At 32.5% G+C, this 17,739-nt stretch overlaps 3 protein-coding genes and 1 non-coding gene across 4 annotated transcripts; 2 read left to right on the top strand and 2 right to left on the bottom strand.

Annotated features, from left to right (window-relative positions):
• The first annotated feature begins 575 nt into the window (after window positions 1-575).
• Window positions 576-683, top strand: LOC128039476 (small nucleolar RNA R71). The gene has a single exon (XR_008193980.1). It is a non-coding gene; the product is annotated as a small nucleolar RNA R71 (small nucleolar RNA).
• Window positions 684-7,954: 7,271 nt separating this feature from the next.
• LOC105788707 (AAA-ATPase At2g46620) lies at window positions 7,955-9,687 on the top strand. Its single transcript, XM_012615718.2, has one exon. The coding sequence runs from the start codon at window positions 8,129-8,131 to the stop codon at window positions 9,548-9,550; it is 1,422 nt and encodes a 473-aa protein (XP_012471172.1). The 5' UTR covers window positions 7,955-8,128; the 3' UTR covers window positions 9,551-9,687.
• Window positions 9,688-13,071: 3,384 nt separating this feature from the next.
• LOC105788706 (hypothetical protein) lies at window positions 13,072-14,210 on the bottom strand. The gene is made up of 3 exons (XM_012615717.2): window positions 14,036-14,210; window positions 13,678-13,843; window positions 13,072-13,589 (listed from the first exon to the last, which is right to left on the bottom strand). Exons 1-3 carry the CDS (start codon window positions 14,112-14,114, stop codon window positions 13,361-13,363), a joined length of 474 nt encoding a protein of 157 aa, XP_012471171.1. The 5' UTR covers window positions 14,115-14,210; the 3' UTR covers window positions 13,072-13,360.
• A 736-nt stretch (window positions 14,211-14,946) lies between these two features.
• Window positions 14,947-17,005, bottom strand: LOC105789865 (uncharacterized). The gene is made up of 2 exons (XM_012617186.2): window positions 16,729-17,005; window positions 14,947-15,579 (listed from the first exon to the last, which is right to left on the bottom strand). Exons 1-2 carry the CDS (start codon window positions 17,003-17,005, stop codon window positions 15,218-15,220), a joined length of 639 nt encoding a protein of 212 aa, XP_012472640.1. The 3' UTR covers window positions 14,947-15,217.
• Window positions 17,006-17,739: the final 734 nt, after the last annotated feature.

Genomic DNA, 17,739 nt, shown 5'->3' with positions numbered 1-17,739 from the left:
ATCACACTATCGAGACGATATTTGGTACTTTTGGACCTTATGTAAATAATGTAAATATGGCATCTATAAGCTAATTTATGGATTGAATTATATGGTCACTTATGTTGGTGAATGTGGTATGAATTTTGGGGTTTGATCAAGCTATGTGATATGGCTTGAGTTGGAAATGTTTGGTTTGGTATGGAAGCATTATGTGTTATGCTCATTTTGTGGTAAATTTGATAAATGGTATTTTAGCATAAATGAGGTATGATTAGGGATATGTTGGTATGAACGGTGATATGTGATTAAATCGTAAAGGGATATTTTGAAGCATATGTATGACCAACCAAAATGGTCATTTTAGTATGTGTTTACTTGTGAATTTGGTAAGATTTTGATATGGCTTAACAAGGTTTTGGTATGTTTTATAATGTATTGGAATGAGATAGGAACATATGTTTGGATATGAAATTGATATATGAAATTGGCATTGAATTTGGTATGTTTAAGATGGTATTTAGTAAATGTTCAATGTTTTACTGCTTCGAATTGAATTAAAGGTCTTGTAATGCCCCTTACCTATTCCGGCGACGGTTACGGGATAGGGGTGTTACACACAATAACTCTTTGAATCGCTCTCATGCCTCATATAAAGATTCTACATCAAATTGTTGAAATGAAGAGATTTCATTCTGGAGCTTAGCATTCAAAGAGGGAGAGAATTACTTCATTAAGTAACATTCAGCCAACTCTTGCCATGTAGTCGTGGAATCTGAAGGTAAAGAGTTCAACCATGCTTGTTCTCTATCTCTCAAGGAGTATGGAAACAATTTCATTCTCAAGGCATCCTTTGTAACTCCGGCTAATTTAAAAGAGTCACTCACTTTCATGAATAGGCGAAGATTAAGGTGCGAATTTTCAGTAGGCTTCCCATTAAACCGATCCACAGTTTGCAGCATGTCGAACATGGTTGGCTTTAGTTCAAATGGTAGAGCCTCAATTTTGGGTCTCACAATACTCGAATTAAGTTCGTTGAAGAGAGGAACGACATATTGTTGAATGGCGTGACCTCTATCATCAACAACAACAATCGCATTTTAAGCATTGCTACTACTTGTCTCTAAGTTACTTGTTGTGGAGGATTTGTTGCTACTGCTTGTCTCTGAGTTACTTGTTCTCTTCTTCTTTGAAAAGTAGACTCAATCTCAAGATCAAAAAGAAACAAGTCAGGGTCATGGTCATCGTTCGTAAACAACTATAACGTGAATAATCACAAATATTACTCAAGTAAGAACAAAAGAAAATTAAACCAAATTGCAAGATAATTAATTTCACAAATAATGACTAAATCAGTCCCCGATAGGCGACAACAGCGTCAAAAACTTGTCACAGATTTTCTTATAGTAGTAATATAGTAGTAAATACTAGAGTTGTTGTCTCCACAGTGACTGATTTTAAAACATAAATTGCAAAATTAACAAATGACAATTTAAAAAGTAAATAAAAATCTAATTGAATTCAAATTAACATGCAAAGCAATTTAAAAATAGTGACACAAATTAATAGCAATGAATTGAAGAGTCAAGATAATTATTCCCCTAACATGCAATTACTATCAGTAAATATTATTTATTTAATATTTACAAGGTTATTTGAGTGTTATATTACAATTTGGTCCAATAATTTTATTATTTATTTATTTATTTATTTAAAGAAAATGACTAAATCATAAAAAGTCATAAAACGTAATCACTATTGAATTTTATTACTTAAATGATTTAATTAATAAACATGCAAGGGTTTATGAGGTAAATTAACCATAATTTTGCATGATGAACGGTTTATGCATAATAATTAAATAATATTATATGTTATTATATTTTAAATGTTATTATAATAATATTAAAAGCAAAAAAAATATAAAAACATTATGGCATCTTCTTCATTTTTGTTTATTCATCATCGAAAACCCTATTGTTGATAGCTTGAAGGTTTGGTCACTTATCTCTCTTACGTGTAAGTCCATTTTGAACTCGTTTCTCGTAAATTTTATATCTTTATGATTGTTGTAATGATATCTAGCTAGTTTAAGGACTATATTTGTGAAGTTGTCAAAGTTTAGAAAAAATATCATTGTTGTTTTTGAAGCTCTTTAATTGTAAATGTTTTGGTTGGAAGCTCGATGATGATTTTGAGCTAGTTTACAAGGTAATTTCGTATAATTTTTAAGTTTAGGGATTTAATTGAAAATAAAGTAAATATAAAAAAATTTGTGAAATTTCAGCATGTGACAATTGATTTGGGGGTAGTTATGAATTTGGTTCAATGGGTATTAAGTTTAATTGTGAAAATAATATTGTTTTGGTCTTAAGGGTCAAAATTGAATAAAGTGTAAAAGTTTGGGCAATTGTGAATTTTTTTAAATAGGAAGACATATGCATTAAATTGAATATTACATAAAACTGAAGCTAATAAATTGAAATAAACTACTTTATAGATCAAGAACCAGTAGATAATGTGGAAAAGAGAAAGTTGTTGATTAGTCCTTGAATTTTACCATCTCTGCAGTTTAGCCCTGGTAAATTCATTCGATTTAATTTGGTATAATTATTATTATGTTGATTTCTAAATTATGCTATGTTAAAATGTATGTAAATATGTATTTGAATTCTTACAAATTGGTCAAGGTGAGAAAGTGATTTAAACTGTAAATGTTATGTGATCTTATATATCAAGTCCAGATGAACATAGGATAGGATACAATTGGCATGCCAATATGTTATTTTGCGTGTTGTACGTAATTGACCTGTGATGAGATGATGATTCCTAACTTGATGTTATACACTGAATATATCGGACTCCAGCATTTGTTGGGGGCTATCAAGTTATATTTTACAATGATTCTGGCGTATTTTTGAGGGGCGGATGTAAAGCCTATGGGCTTGGCACTTGGTACCCAAGTGTGTTTTAGGAAAGATGTTAGCCTATGGGATAAACACTTGGTGCCCAAGCATGTTCTTGGTTGGATTGGCTCGATTGAGCATTCTGACCTGTCTTAGGTGGATAAATCGCATATCTGTATCTATTTATATTGTTCATTGTTTAGTTTTTTAAATAGTTAATTGTTTTGAATAATGAATTATAAACATCTACATGATTTTCGACATTATAAAGTGACTTGGTATTGAATGACCTTGTATAGTTGAATATGTTATGTAACTTGTGTATTTAAAACTCACCTATTGAATGATTGTGGTTGACAGGGTTAGTGTTTAGAAACATTGTTGTTAAATGTTATGTTATGATTATACAATAAGTTTTATCATTTCAATTTGTAAAGTTACTAAGTTCTATTAAAGTTTTCTCGTGTCTTTTTTCTTATTTCCTTGTAGATATTGTTTTGTAGAATCGGGCAATTAGACCAACTTGAATATCACACTATCCAACTATTTTTCGGTAGATTTTGAAACTGTTTATCTTGGGATATGTGGCATGTAATAGAAGAATCTTGTATATGTTTTCAGTACTTACTACAAAGTGGTATGTTATGTACTTGTGTAATGTATGTATGCCTTTAGTTGATAATATGCTTGTTTATGGTTGGCATGAAAATCCAATTATGGTGTGGAACTTATCATGTAGTAGGAGTTATGTGTCTATAAAGGTGTTTGAGATATCAAGGTTGTATAGACTTGTTCATGGAATAAAGTGGTTGAAATTGCTATGAATTAGCTTGATGGATGGAATGGTATATTTGATAAGATTATCAAGTAGTTGAACTTGTGATTGTTGAATATGAACTTAGTTGATATTTGATTTGTAGTGCCAATGAGGGCATATTGGTTAGGCACATAAGTTGAATTATTTTGGTATGTTTTGAGCTTGTTTGATTGTGCTTTAAAGGTATAAAAATGGTTGATATTGGTTTGGCTTGGGACCTAAGAAATGGATAATTTTTTGGCTTGTTTTAGAAGTCATTTTAGGTGCACACGGTCGTGTGCACACTCAGTCGCTCTACACAGCCATGTGGCCCATTCAATTTTGGTGCAGGTATGTTCCACACGGTCACAGGCTGTTACACGGCCATGTGACCCTATTTCGAATCACACACAGTTTGGCACACGATCTGTGACATGGCCATGTGATCATGTTTCGAATTGCACACGGTCTGGCGACACGGCCGTGTAACACTATTTTCAAACTATAAACAAATTGGCCACACAACCTAGACTCTTTCACACATCCTGGCCATATGGCCGTATGACCCATGTTTATACATTTTATTCAAAATTTTGTGGAAGTTTCAATTTAATCCATAATTGATATCGGTTTGTTTTAAATGTTCCGTAAGCTCGAATTAGATCCTGAATTTATTGAAAAGCATGGAAATGATTTAATATGAATTATTTGGTTGAATTTGATTGAAATTTATGATAAATGTTCATAGGTCGTAATGTCTTATAGCTCGGGTCGGGCGACTGAACCGAATATAATGTGTTATAATAGGCTTCTCTTGAAGTCATTATGTTTAATCCTATAACTAATTTAACATATGTCTATGCCAAATCAATGTCAAGAATACAATTGTAAGCACCATTCCTATAAGATTATGCACGGTAACAATATATGTCTATATCATTACACATTTAAAATTAAAGAAATTAAACATGCACCATTCAAATTTTATGTCCATTAATCACAACCTTTTCAGAATTAGAAATTAATTCAATTTACCCACTAATGTTGATCAAGCAAAAGCAAGCATTAATTTTAATAATAATTGAATGAATAAACCTCATACTGCAACAAGTATCCTTATCAAAGTATCAATAGTCTCATATTAGTCTTCCATAATTATTCTAGCTAACAAACGTTTAACCCATAATTATCAAATTAAAAACAATCAAGCAAAACTCAGTCATGGTTCAAAATAGCAAAGGAAAAGAAATAAAAGACAAAGAGAAAGGTGAAGAGATGATGAGCTAAATGAGGTGGTTTTCCTCTAGTTGTTTCTTCTCTCTTTCTTCCTTCTTCGGATCTTTTTCTTCTCCAACGTGTTCCTTCTAAAAATTGATGTTCTGTTCTTTTTGCACCCAACAACCCGCCAATCTATGTTTTGAAAATGTGGTATTTACATCCCTCAAAAGATTGTAAGCTAGGTCAACTCGCTTCCCTATTCTATTTTTGTCTGGGCCTTTACATTTTCTCATAGTCTATTTTTTCTAATTCTTGATCATTATCAAGACCTAATTAAGAAATGGGTTAAGCCCAAAAGCTAATGTGGCCTTCTAAGTGTGAGTTTTCCAATCTGTTTCCATTAGACTCGATATTGCAACATTATTGCAACATTGAGATTTCAAATATCGAAATTCGCCATATTCTTCTTATTTCCATCTTTCTAATGTTCTATTAACAAGAATAAAATTTCACATTTTTAATATTTAATTTGATAAATATATATTATTAACTAAAAACTTTAAAAGTTAACTACTTAAAATAAAAACATTGACTACATAGCCAGTTTGTGTGAAGGGTACACAGGTTCAGACCTTCTTGAACCCTGCAAGAAAGCAGGAGACTTAGTAGTTGAGGAGAAGAAAGGAAAACCATCTGGAGTAAGTATAGTTTTAATAGTTTTTTGAATAATCCTACTCAGGAATATTAAACCTTAATAATCTGGAGTAAGGCTTATCACATACTGATTTGGAGAAAGCCCCTACTACTTCAAGGAAGACTGGGGTTGCTGCAAATGAATATAGTCGGTTAAGTTCACGGTGATCTGGACAGTCAAGGCAGAGGGAATCAGATGAGTATCAGGTCCAAGCTGCAAGTAATGAACTCTCCAAGCTTGTAGTTTCTTTTAGCCTTCAATCAGATTCCCAGGATGCCTGAAATTCTCATCTATATACTCAAATTCTGCTACACCAACACAATCTTGTGTTCTGTAATACCCTGCCCACAAAATTAGATTTTTTTTTTTCCTGGCATGTCTACTTGTTAACATTTGAGGTGATTGTGAGGGGAAAAAACATTTGAGGTGACATCTTATATAAAGCATGTGATGGCAGCTTTGGAAAGGATTTATCACAAGATTTATAGTAAAAGTTACAACCACCTGAAATGTGGTCCACCATATAGCATCCCAAATATCAAAAGTATCTTTCCATTTACCTTTTTGGTGCCTGGCCCCCATTCCTCACCCCATAATTTCAGATGCTGCAATTACAATGAAGCTTTTGCCAAAGTTAGCAGAGAAATCTTGTAGTTGTAACTTGTAGTATGTTAAATTCTAGTTGATATTTGGGATGTTATAGGGGTGGACCACATTTAACATGGGTTTGGTTTTTTTTGCACTATACTTTTTGTGGCTTGATCTGAAAGAAGAAGATGGGTGTAATGATTCTGGGGTTAGGTAGCGGGGATTCAAGCTCCCATGTTTTAATGTGAAAGCAATAATATAAGTTGAATGCATGTTTAACTCATCATTATTAGGTTCTTTTCAGATTCTTACTTTGTTGATATGATGTTTGCAGGTTGCAATGCATGTTTCACTCATCTCTGTTAGGTTCCAACAGCCAGGAATGATTGCCATGTAAGCTTTATATAAATGCAGGTTTGTGAAGCACAATAATTTGTTGTTTCTTTGAACCACCATAAATACATAAGTAATTGGTAAATCATTTGGCATTGAGTAAGATGAGTTTTGGGGCAAATGCAATTTGGTATCTAGGGGATAGCTCCTTTGAGAAATATTCAATATAAATATTACTGAAATTTGTTTATTATTATTATTATTATTCATCTGTTTGTATTGGATATGGCTAACTTAAACAAACAAAGAATGAACATTGAAAATTTTGGGCTTTTTACTATAAGTGATAAAAGAAAAGAAAGAAGGTTACTTGTTCAAAACTACTTAGAGGAAAAGCCAATTGACTTTGTGGCTTGGCTTTGAACCCGCACATTCCCCGTACTTCCCGCCTCTCTTTTTTAATTCCCTCTTTGAAAACTTCAAAATCTCTCTTCCATTATTATTAATATTATTATTATTATTTCTTAAGATATATTACTAAAACGAGTCTAGTAACTAATTTTCTGCATTTTGCAGACTTATTAATGAGGTAGATGCTGACCACGAGTTTTAAAGCTGCTTTATACTTAGGGCAGATTAAATCCTCGACCACTAGTTAAGGTAGGAGAGACCCTTACTATCTCACCTAACTCCTGTAACTCTTTTATTATTTATTTTAACATATTATAAAAATGCTATCATTTTATCAATTTCATTTATTAAATTTAAAAACTTTACATGCCAAAATGTTGGCATTAAGCATGTAAATCTAAAGCAATAGGCCAAAAAAAAAAATCGTAAATGTTTAAATTGAGGAAAATTTTATTAAAAATAAAAAGATTAAATGTTTAAATTGTGGTTAATTAATGTTTTTTAGGGATTGCTTGGATAAATTTTTTAAATGGTCATATAAATGTTAAAATTTTCGGATGCTCCCAAATGAAGGTAGACTCTTTTGAAGTAATCGATAAAACCTTTTTGAATGTGTTTAAATAGGAGTATTTTTAAAGGTATAATGATAATTATTAAAAGAATGTTTTTAAAAATATTTGTAAAATTTTAAACGATGAACATCTAGGGTTTCAAATTATAATGTTTTATGCATTTTTAAAATGGTTTGAAAGTATAGAGTTTTGAAGCAATATAATGTGGTTTGATTTGTATTTAATTAGTTTGGGAATTTAGGCCTTGCGTAAAACAGTTGACCGAAAATGGTATCTGATTTCTTGTCTTCTGTGGATTTAAGAAGTCAGATATTGTGTCACCTTAAACAACAAACCAAACAATGCAGAATTTAGGGAATATAAAATTAAATTGCAACCAACCTTCACGGAAACATCAAAGCCCATTTCTAGCAGTCAATCACATTGAATTTCATTTATATTATTCCCCTTACAGAGTCATCAGTCCAAAACTCTGTGCTCCCTCGTGCCTTTGACCCCTAACATTGAAGTTTCCCTTTGCCGGCTCAAGCCGACTTACCAAGCAGCCCCGATAAATGGCATCTCCATTTCTCCCCTTTTAAATAATCTCCATGTTTGCTTCTTCTCCTTCCAATACCATCTTTCATCCCAGATGGTAAACATGATGATCCTCATACCCTTTCTACTTGTGGGTTTGTTTCTGATTCTCCGGTTTTTGTTCAAAACATCCTTGTTACTCATCCTCCTCCAAAAATTCCAGTGTTTGGAAGATTGGCTTCATGTTCACCAATTGTATAGAGTCCCGCAGTTCAACCATCTTTTCCAGGAAAACCAGCTGTATGTCAAGGTTTCAACCTATCTCAATTCTCTCCCTTCCTTAGAAGACTCTGATTTCACCAACCTTTTCACTGGTTCCAAGTCCAACGATATCCTTCTTCACCTCGACACCGACCAGACCATTCGGGACGTGTTCCTCGGCGCCAGAGTCTCCTGGACCCTCGAGAAATCTGAAAATGGTGGAGCAAGGGTGTTGGTATTGAGGCTTAGGAAAAATGATAAGCGTAGAATTCTACGTCCTTATCTGCAGCACATACTGTCTGTTGCTGGTGATATTAGTCAAAGGAAGAAAGAGATTAAGTTGCGGATGAACGTTGACAGCCCATCATCAGGTGAGAATGGGCGGTGGAGATCGGTTCCGTTTAACCATCCGGCGTCGTTTGATACTCTTGTAATGGACGTTGATTTGAAGAACAAGGTCAAAGCTGATCTCGAAATGTTCCTCAAGTCCAAGCAGTTTTATCAGAGGCTAGGCCGTGTTTGGAAACGGAGTTATCTTCTATATGGCCCATCCGGAACCGGAAAATCCAGCTTTGTAGCGGCCATGGCTAGATTCCTCAACTTCGATGTGTACGACATCGATTTGTCAAAAGTTTCAGACGATTCTGATTTGAAGATGCTGTTGCTACAAAGTACGAGTAAGTCCATGATCGTGGTTGAAGATCTTGATCATTTCTTAATGGATAAATCCAAGAATGTGAGCTTGAGAGGGATATCGAACTTCATGGATGGAATCATATCTTGCTGTGGGGAAGAAAGGGTGATGGTATTCACAATGAACAGCAAAGATGAGGTTGATGAAGCGTTGTTGAGGCCAGGGAGGATTGATGTTCATATACAGTTTCCATTATGTGATTTCCCTTGTTTCAAGCATTTGGCAAACAATTACTTGGGTGTGAAGGAACACAAACTGTTCCCTCAGCTTGAAGAGATTTTCCAGGGAGGGGCTAGTTTAAGCCCTGCTGAGATTGGGGAGATCATGATTTCTAACAGGAGCTCGCCAACTCGAGCGTTGAAATCAGTGATCAGCGCAATGCAAACAAATGCGGGTGCTAAAAGCAGAAGAGTGAGCGGCGACGGGGCAGAGGAAATCGGGGGTGGTGAACAAGGGGGATTGTTTAGCAGGGAACATTCAGTTAGAGATTTTCGAAAACTATATGGATTGTTAAAGATGGGAAGTAGAAGAAAAGATGAGCCCTTGGATCTTGGTTCAGCTGATAAAGATGGCTCAAATTAAGAGCTTGTATTGTAACCAAATTACAAGAATTTCTTGAATCAATCAAACATTTTTTTTATTTTTTCATTTGGGTTTTTGTAAAATACCCTTTCCAGGGATAAGTAAATTAAGCTTCTTTTTTTGTTTTTCCTTGGTAAGCGCACTTCTCTGTTTCTTTTTTTTTTCCCCTTTGCTGAATTCATTTGTTAGGCAGAGCTCATCTTTCTCCGTTTCAATAATTTTGTATGCATTTTTCTAGAACCCAAAGAATTCTTCAGTTTGAATAGGTTGAATTGCACTTTTTTCTTTTTAGTCTGTTGGAATGATTTTATTTAAATCATTAAATTGTTAAGTTTTTGTCCAGCGAGCTTCAAGCGACGATTCGACAATTTATATAGCGGATCAGTATCCACAAACGTACCTTAGATCTAAATTAATTTGCAATTGGTGTCAAAGATCAGAAAAAAAAATTGTTTGAATTTTGATTTGTTAATTTGTGATGCCCAAAAATGTTTTATGAAAAAAAAAAGAATTGATTAAAGAGAAGAAGGAGGAAGAGAGTTTTCGATTAGTGTAGATAGTGTGAACAAAGAAAATTGTATAACGTCGATTTTAATATTCCAATTCTTTCAAATCATAATTTTTTTAATTAAATTATGAAAACGAAAAGTGAAACTTGGGTATTTATCTATTATAATAATTGTTATTAATTAATGTGATTGAGTAGTGGATTATTGTTAAGTAGTTAGGTGGGAATGGGCAAAGTGAAGAAAATATTGGCGGTGGGAAGGTATTTATCATATTATTTGACTTTGAAGGTTGTGCAATGAAGTTAAAAAGTTTGAACAAGTTTCTATTCTGTGTCACCTCTAGATTTCCATTGAACCCCCCGCTTCAAGGGAAGAAAATTGAAGACTTGGTCAAATAGATTGTTGTTGAATGCGTGAGCCACATTTGGTGGACGAATTTAATGAATAGGGTTCAACATTTAAGAGGGACCTAAATAATTGAAATGTATTCCTATTTTTAATTTTTATATAATATTTATAGCTTATTTTTAAGCTTTAAATAAAAGAATAATACATTTCAACACTTTTTATACTACTAATAATATTAATACCCACTGAATTAAGATTTAATCGGTAAAATGTATTAATTTTTAATTCCTACAATTAATAATTAAAATTAAAAAAGAAAACTTGTAAATAAAAAAAACAGACTCGAGTAGCGAGAAAAAGAAAAAAGAGACGCGGCTAATTTTGAGTTGGGGCAGAGAACTCGGGACGGGTGATTTTTACTTGTTTTGTATGGGCTAATCCTGGACTGCACTATGGTATTGTTAAAAATATGGATAAATTCCCTGGGTGGTCACCCAGCTTTCGGGTAGGTTCTATTTTGGTCACTCAATTTAAAAAGATTTCAATTTCATCACCAATATTTTTATAACTTCAAATTTTAGTCTACACTGTTAAATACTGGATGGGAAGCTGGTGTGAGTTTTTTAGATTGGCCTAATATTTATAAATTTTATCAATTTGATCTTAAATCTAAAAATTTAACAAATTTAGCCCTCAATGTTTACAAAATTTATCATTTAGCTCTAATTTAAAAAAAAATCAAGAAATTTAACCTGAAACATTTACAAAATTGATCAATTTAATTCTAATTCTAAAAATTAAAAGAGGAAAAATATTTGAAAATATCATTTTGGATAAAATTTAATTCACTTTTAAATAATTTTTATCCAAAAATGAATTTATATTAAGAAACTTTATACAATTTGGAAAAGAAAACAATAAAGGAAAGAAAAGGGAGTCGGAATTTCAAAGCAGGGGAGATGGGTGTAGGATATATGATGAGAACATAAACCCTAGAAGAAGAGCACATATCAAAATCATAGATTTTCAAAAGAAAAGGGACAAAATTAAACGGATTTCAAAGCAGAGGAATGAAGATGGGATATATGATGAGAACATAAACCTTAGAAGAAGAGAAATTTCAAAGCATTTTTAAAAAAACATTTTTTCCTTTTTTAACTTTTAGAATTATAATTAAATTGATAAATTTTATAAATGTTCAAGACTAAATTTATTGAATGTTTTAGAATTAAAATTAAATAACAAATTTTGAAAATATTGAAGGTTAAATTTGTTGAATTTTTAAATTTAAGACCAAATTGATCAAATGTGTAAACATTAAAAGGATAAAGTTGTTATTAACCCAGTAAAATATCCACGTCCATACCTCAAAAATTTAAGTAACACTTGAGAATTAAAGTTTAGATTTAGATTTGGGTTGCAAAATTTTAAATTTCATTTACAAATTTATGATTTCTAAATCTTGAAAATTAAATTATTTAAAATTCAAGATTTTGGATTAATTCAAATTTAAAATTAGATTTCAATTAGTTTTAAGTTTAAAAAACATATTTTTCAGAAATATTATAATACATATAAAATTATTTGAGTTAAATCACTTCAAAACATTTCTATAGAAATTCCATTAAAGAATTAAAAAACAATATTACAACTTTTGTAACAAATATTAAATCATATTTTAATATAAAATGAATGGAGTTATGAAAAGATTTCTACAAAACCACCGGATAACACTTATGTCTTCTTATTACAAGACATAAATTTATGATTAGTTAATATTTTTTACGAAGCCAGCAAATAATAATCGTTCTTTAATAATTATTACTAATTCCAGGTAGTTTGGTTACATTCCGCGATGGCAGCGGCGGGCGGTAGGGACAAATGCAGTGGAGAGATGAAGCAAATGAGAATAGTTTGGTAGTTGGTATGTACTGATATCGATCATACCCCAGTACCCCATTTCGGTATGTTTCAACCATTCTAATGTAGATTTTATGGTATATATGTAAGTGAGTCTTGAAAATCTGGATTTTCAGGTAAAGAGAATTTTCAACTTGCTCTTATTTCATATTAATTGTTAAAACTTAGCGGTTATGCCTCCATAATTCTATCCCTTTATTTGGAAAAACAAGATTATTATAAATGTATTTGCACTGCTTTTTGGCATTTGAAGATCCAAAATCACAAGGCTAAGCTACTTTGTCATCCCTTTTGTGTTGTGGAATAAGGCCTCCTAACCCTTGCCTGCCCTTAATCTCTCACAAATGCTAACACCGATTTCTTGCCTATATTTTCTGTTATCATCAAATCAAGAGACAATGCCTTCAAAAGGTTTTCAACAATATCACAGTACGACCATAAGTACCCATTTAGGAAAATGTGTCAAATTTAGAGACCAAATATGTATCCAAGTCAAAGAAAAAAAAAAGATTAGACTGCTCAAAAAGAAAAAAGAAATTGTGAAATTTTCCCTAACTTTTTTTATATCTGAAATAATGATATAATTTGCCACATTGTTACTTAGTTAATAGTGATTATATTAAGTTTCGACAATGTTAGTAATTATATCGGCTAAGACATAACTTGAAACAATCCATAAGTGACTAAATTTGAATTTAACCTAAAATTTTATGGTTACTGAGCATTCAACATTGTACTGTTCACTTTTCCAGTAATGATCTCATCAATAATATTTAATTTACACTCGAAATCCCATCTGCACATTGAGTTTGAATACGGTAACAGCAAATAAGTTGAATATGTATGGATCCTATGTAAACCTGGCGCCATAGGTTGGTTCAGGTTTAGGATTGAAGTGCTCAAGTTTAAACTAATTTAAGATAGCTAAATTTGAGTTTAAACATCAGTAGATTAACTAAAAGAAAGAGTAATAATAACATTACGTACATAGAGGAGAAAATCTAGTACAAGTGTGGGTGAGGTTGGGAGAGAGTCAGAGCAGCCTACCACGTTTGGCATCAGCAGAAGCAGCTTCAAGATCGCCCAAGAAGAAGAGGATTTTATCCAGAATCCCTCGACAGGGTTCCTCCACATGATTCGATGTTGTGCTGGACTCGCACTCTTTCACCCCTTTCCTTTTAAGCCTTGAACCCAGGTAGCGTTGGATTTTACCTTGATGTACAAGAAAGTAATCTCCCCCTTCTTTGATTATCTTCAGCCCCCTACCCCCAACACACATACATATCATCATTTATTTTTAATTACGAATGCCCATAAATGGATTAGATTAAAGGATATACTACAACTTACAATCCAACCCGATCACATCGGTCTTGTGTCTCGTAAACATGTTTCCATGATGTGGATTCTAAGGGCTGAGGGGCAAAAAATGCAGCTTCATCCACTCCCCATCTTTCTCTGAATAGGTTACACCATAGCGTGTTATCCGAACCCAACACTTTCCATTTCCTGCAAACTTTACAACCCCAATTCCCAATGCTTTAATTTGAATTTCGTAACCCAAAAAAAGAAAGAAAAAAACCCACAAATTTAGGCGCTTGATCCACAATTCAGGAAATCAAGCAAACCTCTCATCTTGAATTTGAGATAAAAATCAATCTAAACCCCAAAAGAAAAATAAAATCGTGGGTTGAATTAGGAGGCTAACCTTGTAGAGCAGAAGCAAGGTTCTGATGATCCAAGAAACAGAAAATCTTAAGACAAATATCAGAAGGCAATCTCTCCATGCTTTCTTTTTTGTTTTTGTTTTTGTTTTTGTCAAATACAACTCTAATTTTGAAGGATCCAAAGACAGGCAATTCTTTTTTGTAGATTGAAGGGACAAGAGAGAGAGAAGGTGCCTTTTTTTTTATTATGTGGAAATTATGAAGCTACTATTCTCAACTCTCTGGACCTTAAAAAGTAAAAGGTACTCGCTCCGAAGGATAGGCCACGTAAAGGATTGGGACAACGTACTGTGTAAGATAGCGAGTGTGAACTATTAGGGTGGGTGAGGAGATTGTTAAAAGTGGATATTGAGTTGGACAAGTTGCGGTTAGAAGTAAGCCGAATGTTGTTGTTTTACCGCGAAAAGTGAAACCGAGAAATTGTTTTTTCCTAGGTGTCAAACGTGAATTGATCTTCGCCACCACTTGGGAATCATCTATATCTTTTTATCTACAAATAGATAAATTAATTTTATTTGTTAAATAGTTAAAAAAAATGTCAAATTATTAAAATTTATTTATTATAAAACCATAGCTTAATGGCATGTTGAGACAGAGATTGAATGGTTGTTTGTGTGTAAGAATTTCGGTTTTTTAATGTTTGGAGTGTTTTCCACAAATCTAAGACATTGGCTTTTGATTTCAATTTTATTGCTGAATGGGAAAGACAACCAAAGATAAACAAATTAGAATGGATGCTTTGTAATTTGCAGTTGTTAGTGTCAAAAATTGTTACCAACTAAGCTGTAAAACGAAAGATATGGGATTGAGGGGATTTCTTTTTTAAGATTTAGAAAATGTTTTTTAATTAAAATAAATGAAATGATTTCAACAACAATCTAAAAGACCCAGTAAATATTTTCAATATTTGATGCTTCAAACTGCGTAGTTGGATTTCCAATAGAAATTCGTAAAGTAAAATACCTAAAGAAGAGAAGCTTTCAACTTTTTTCTGTGGTAGATTATAAAGACTAGCTATAGGTAGGGGTGTGCATTCGGTTAACCGACCCGAATTAGTAATAACCGAATTAACCGACCTTCAAAATTTTTTAACCGTTAACTGAACCGAATTTTTTTCGGTTAAACCGGTCGGTTAACCGAATTAACCAAAAATCATATAATTTTTATTTTTGGTTAAAAATTAACCGATTTAACCGACTTAACCGATTTAACTGATTTAACCGACTTAACCAATTTAACCGATTTAACCGACTTAACCGACTTAACCGATTTAGTTCAACTGAAATATCAGAATCGATGTATATTGTATGACCAGATAACACTGAGTCCATACTTCTATTGAGGACTCTTCCAGAATACCATACATTTGGCTTTCCTATCATGTCTAGTTTCTTTGCTTCATGAAAATCGGCAACAAGACATGAGTTTTCGGAAGCAGTAGACCCAGCAAGCCGATTCAACTCATCTACACATGCGGCATTGTCTTCTGCACCCTTCACAGTGTAGAGTGATTCACTTAACCTTACTGCATGAATGGAGAAAACAAAAATTATAAACTAACAGAAATCAAATTACCCCACAAAAATTATAAACTAACATTTCTGCTTCCATTAACAAGGCAAGCAACAACAGGTAACATAAGGTATCCTAATCTTAACAAGTAGTAGAATAACTGAGTTCGAATTTTCGTATTAAACAAGCATTGCAGCAAATCCTTCATATTGCAACAAAACATAACACAACAGGGAAGTATGAAATGAGAGGCATATCCTAATCTTACCATTCCTCTTGACACTATCCAAAAACCATCCAAGTTTAACAAGGAATAGACCATTTCTCGATCCATGTTTTACAGCGTGAACAACGTTTTGTTTAATTTAATTTGGGTTGTTGACAAAAGTCCAAGTATAATGAATACTAAATAGTGGTGGTCAATTTAAAATTTATTTCCTCAAATATTGCTTCATTCCCAAATTTAATATCTTAAACAACAAAATCTCATCAATCTTAATGAAAAATTTTCATTTATACTTGCACTGGATCCAATGTATTTTGATAAAGCTAATTATGCTTTTACTATTTATATCATCTCTACTTTTAATTTTGTTAAATCAATTTATGTAATATTTTTAAAATATCACTTAGAATCTATGTCTAAAGTAAAGCAAATAAAAAATATCAGCAAATTCCAGCAAAGGTCATATTAGATTACAATCATTAAATTAAAATAATAGAGAAACTAAATAAAACGAGGTCATAATTAAATCTTTGATAAATTAGCAAATTCCAGCAAAGGATCTCAGTCACCCACGCAATAAAGGATGGAAGAAGAAAAGCACTGGAGACTTTAAATAGATTAATTTAATATGTAAAAAAATCTTGCAGTGATTTGAAACTTAGAAAGAAAAAAGAAAAACTAAAGAAGAAAGAACTGAAGAAAAATGTAGAAAACTTAAAAAGAAACGAAGGAAACGTGTGCATGTTCGACTGAGATTTTATTCATTTTTAACAAAAAGAGACTTTTTGTAGCAACTTCAAAGTGGAATCACTGGACGTCCATTACGGCATGTTACCAGTGAAGAAATTGGAAAAAAAACAAAACCCTAAAATTAAAAATATATCTGCCATTGAAGAAATTGGAAAAAAAACAAAGGGAAATTAGAAGAAAGCAAACCTAGCCTCTGGGTTTTGGTGTGCTGGAAGAGAAACGGATAGCAAAAATGGTGAATTTTCCCGATTTGACTGAAAATCTGAGATTGAGACTGAGAAATGAGAAATGGCCGATTTGTGATTTTGTTTGCTGTTAGTGTTACAAGTACCCTACCTGCAAAATGTTTGGTTATTGGGCTTGGAGCCTGAGTGCTCTTGAGAAAATATTTGGTTATTGGGCTTGGAGCCTGGAGGAGAAAAAATAAATTGGGTTGGCCGGCTGGGTTTAATTTAAGGCCCATTATCCTGCAAAATTCGGTTAACCCGAAAAAATTCGGTTAACCGACCGGTTTCGAACCGATTTAACCGTTAACTGAAAATTTAAAAAATTCTTAACCGACTCCCGACCGAAAAAATTCGGTTAACCGACCGATTAACCGAAATTTTTCGGTTTTACCCGAATTTTGCACACCCCTAGCTATAGGAGAAGGTGAAAGAATACTAATAATAGATGGGGGGAGGGGGTTTGTTAATATTTCCAGATTTGTATTTTTTTTCAATATTTCATGATTGCCCAAATTTGTAAAAAGATCAAATTTAATTTTTTTAGAATTACTGGTAAGAAATTTTTTTTAAATAAACCAAAATTATATTTTAACTATAGTTCAGAGACCAAATAAAGATTAACTATTTAAATTAACGTGCTATGTCATCGTTTAACAAATAAAATTTATCGAAAGGATTAATTTGTACGTTCGAAAATATATAAGAGCTAATTTGTTTATTTTTTAGTAGATGAGTTCAAATACAATCCACCCCTTGTTATAATTAAAAAAAATTTATAGTATTTTCTATTTTAAGGAAATGAAAAAAAAAACCCCTCTGATTAAGGTAAATGATCATAAAATTGTTGTAATTCTAGGTTAAGTTGGAGTGTAGTGGGTGCCAGGATTTATGGAGTCCTAAAGGAATCCTGTCATGTGGGAGTTGAGGTGGAGCAGATCTGATGTAATTGTAGTGTTAGAAAGAGTGATAC

The sequence above is a fragment of the Gossypium raimondii genome, chromosome 2 (genome assembly GCF_025698545.1).
Source record: "Gossypium raimondii isolate GPD5lz chromosome 2, ASM2569854v1, whole genome shotgun sequence".
Taxonomy (NCBI): Eukaryota; Viridiplantae; Streptophyta; class Magnoliopsida; order Malvales; family Malvaceae; genus Gossypium; species Gossypium raimondii.
The sequence above is the reverse complement of the archived record's forward strand: the minus strand, read 5'-3'. Positions and strand labels throughout refer to the sequence as shown.

What these genes read in the sequence shown, in the direction of transcription:
- LOC105788707 (XM_012615718.2), top strand. Translation starts at nt 8,129, where the DNA reads ATGGTAAACATGATGATCCTCATACCCTTTCTACTTGTGGGTTTGTTT.
- LOC105788706 (XM_012615717.2), bottom strand. Translation starts at nt 14,114, where the DNA reads ATGGAGAGATTGCCTTCTGATATTTGTCTTAAGATTTTCTGTTTCTTG. An exon ending in CCTTGCTTCTGCTCTACAAG is followed by an intron (nt 13,844 to 14,035) that starts GTTAGCCTCCTA and finishes GGGGTTGTAAAG; the next exon opens with TTTGCAGGAAATGGAAAGTG. An exon ending in CGATGTGATCGGGTTGGATT is followed by an intron (nt 13,590 to 13,677) that starts GTAAGTTGTAGT and finishes TGTTGGGGGTAG; the next exon opens with GGGGCTGAAGATAATCAAAG.
- LOC105789865 (XM_012617186.2), bottom strand. Translation starts at nt 17,005, where the DNA reads ATGGGCCTTAAATTAAACCCAGCCGGCCAACCCAATTTATTTTTTCTC. An exon ending in CACCAAAACCCAGAGGCTAG is followed by an intron (nt 15,580 to 16,728) that starts GTTTGCTTTCTT and finishes CCATTCATGCAG; the next exon opens with TAAGGTTAAGTGAATCACTC.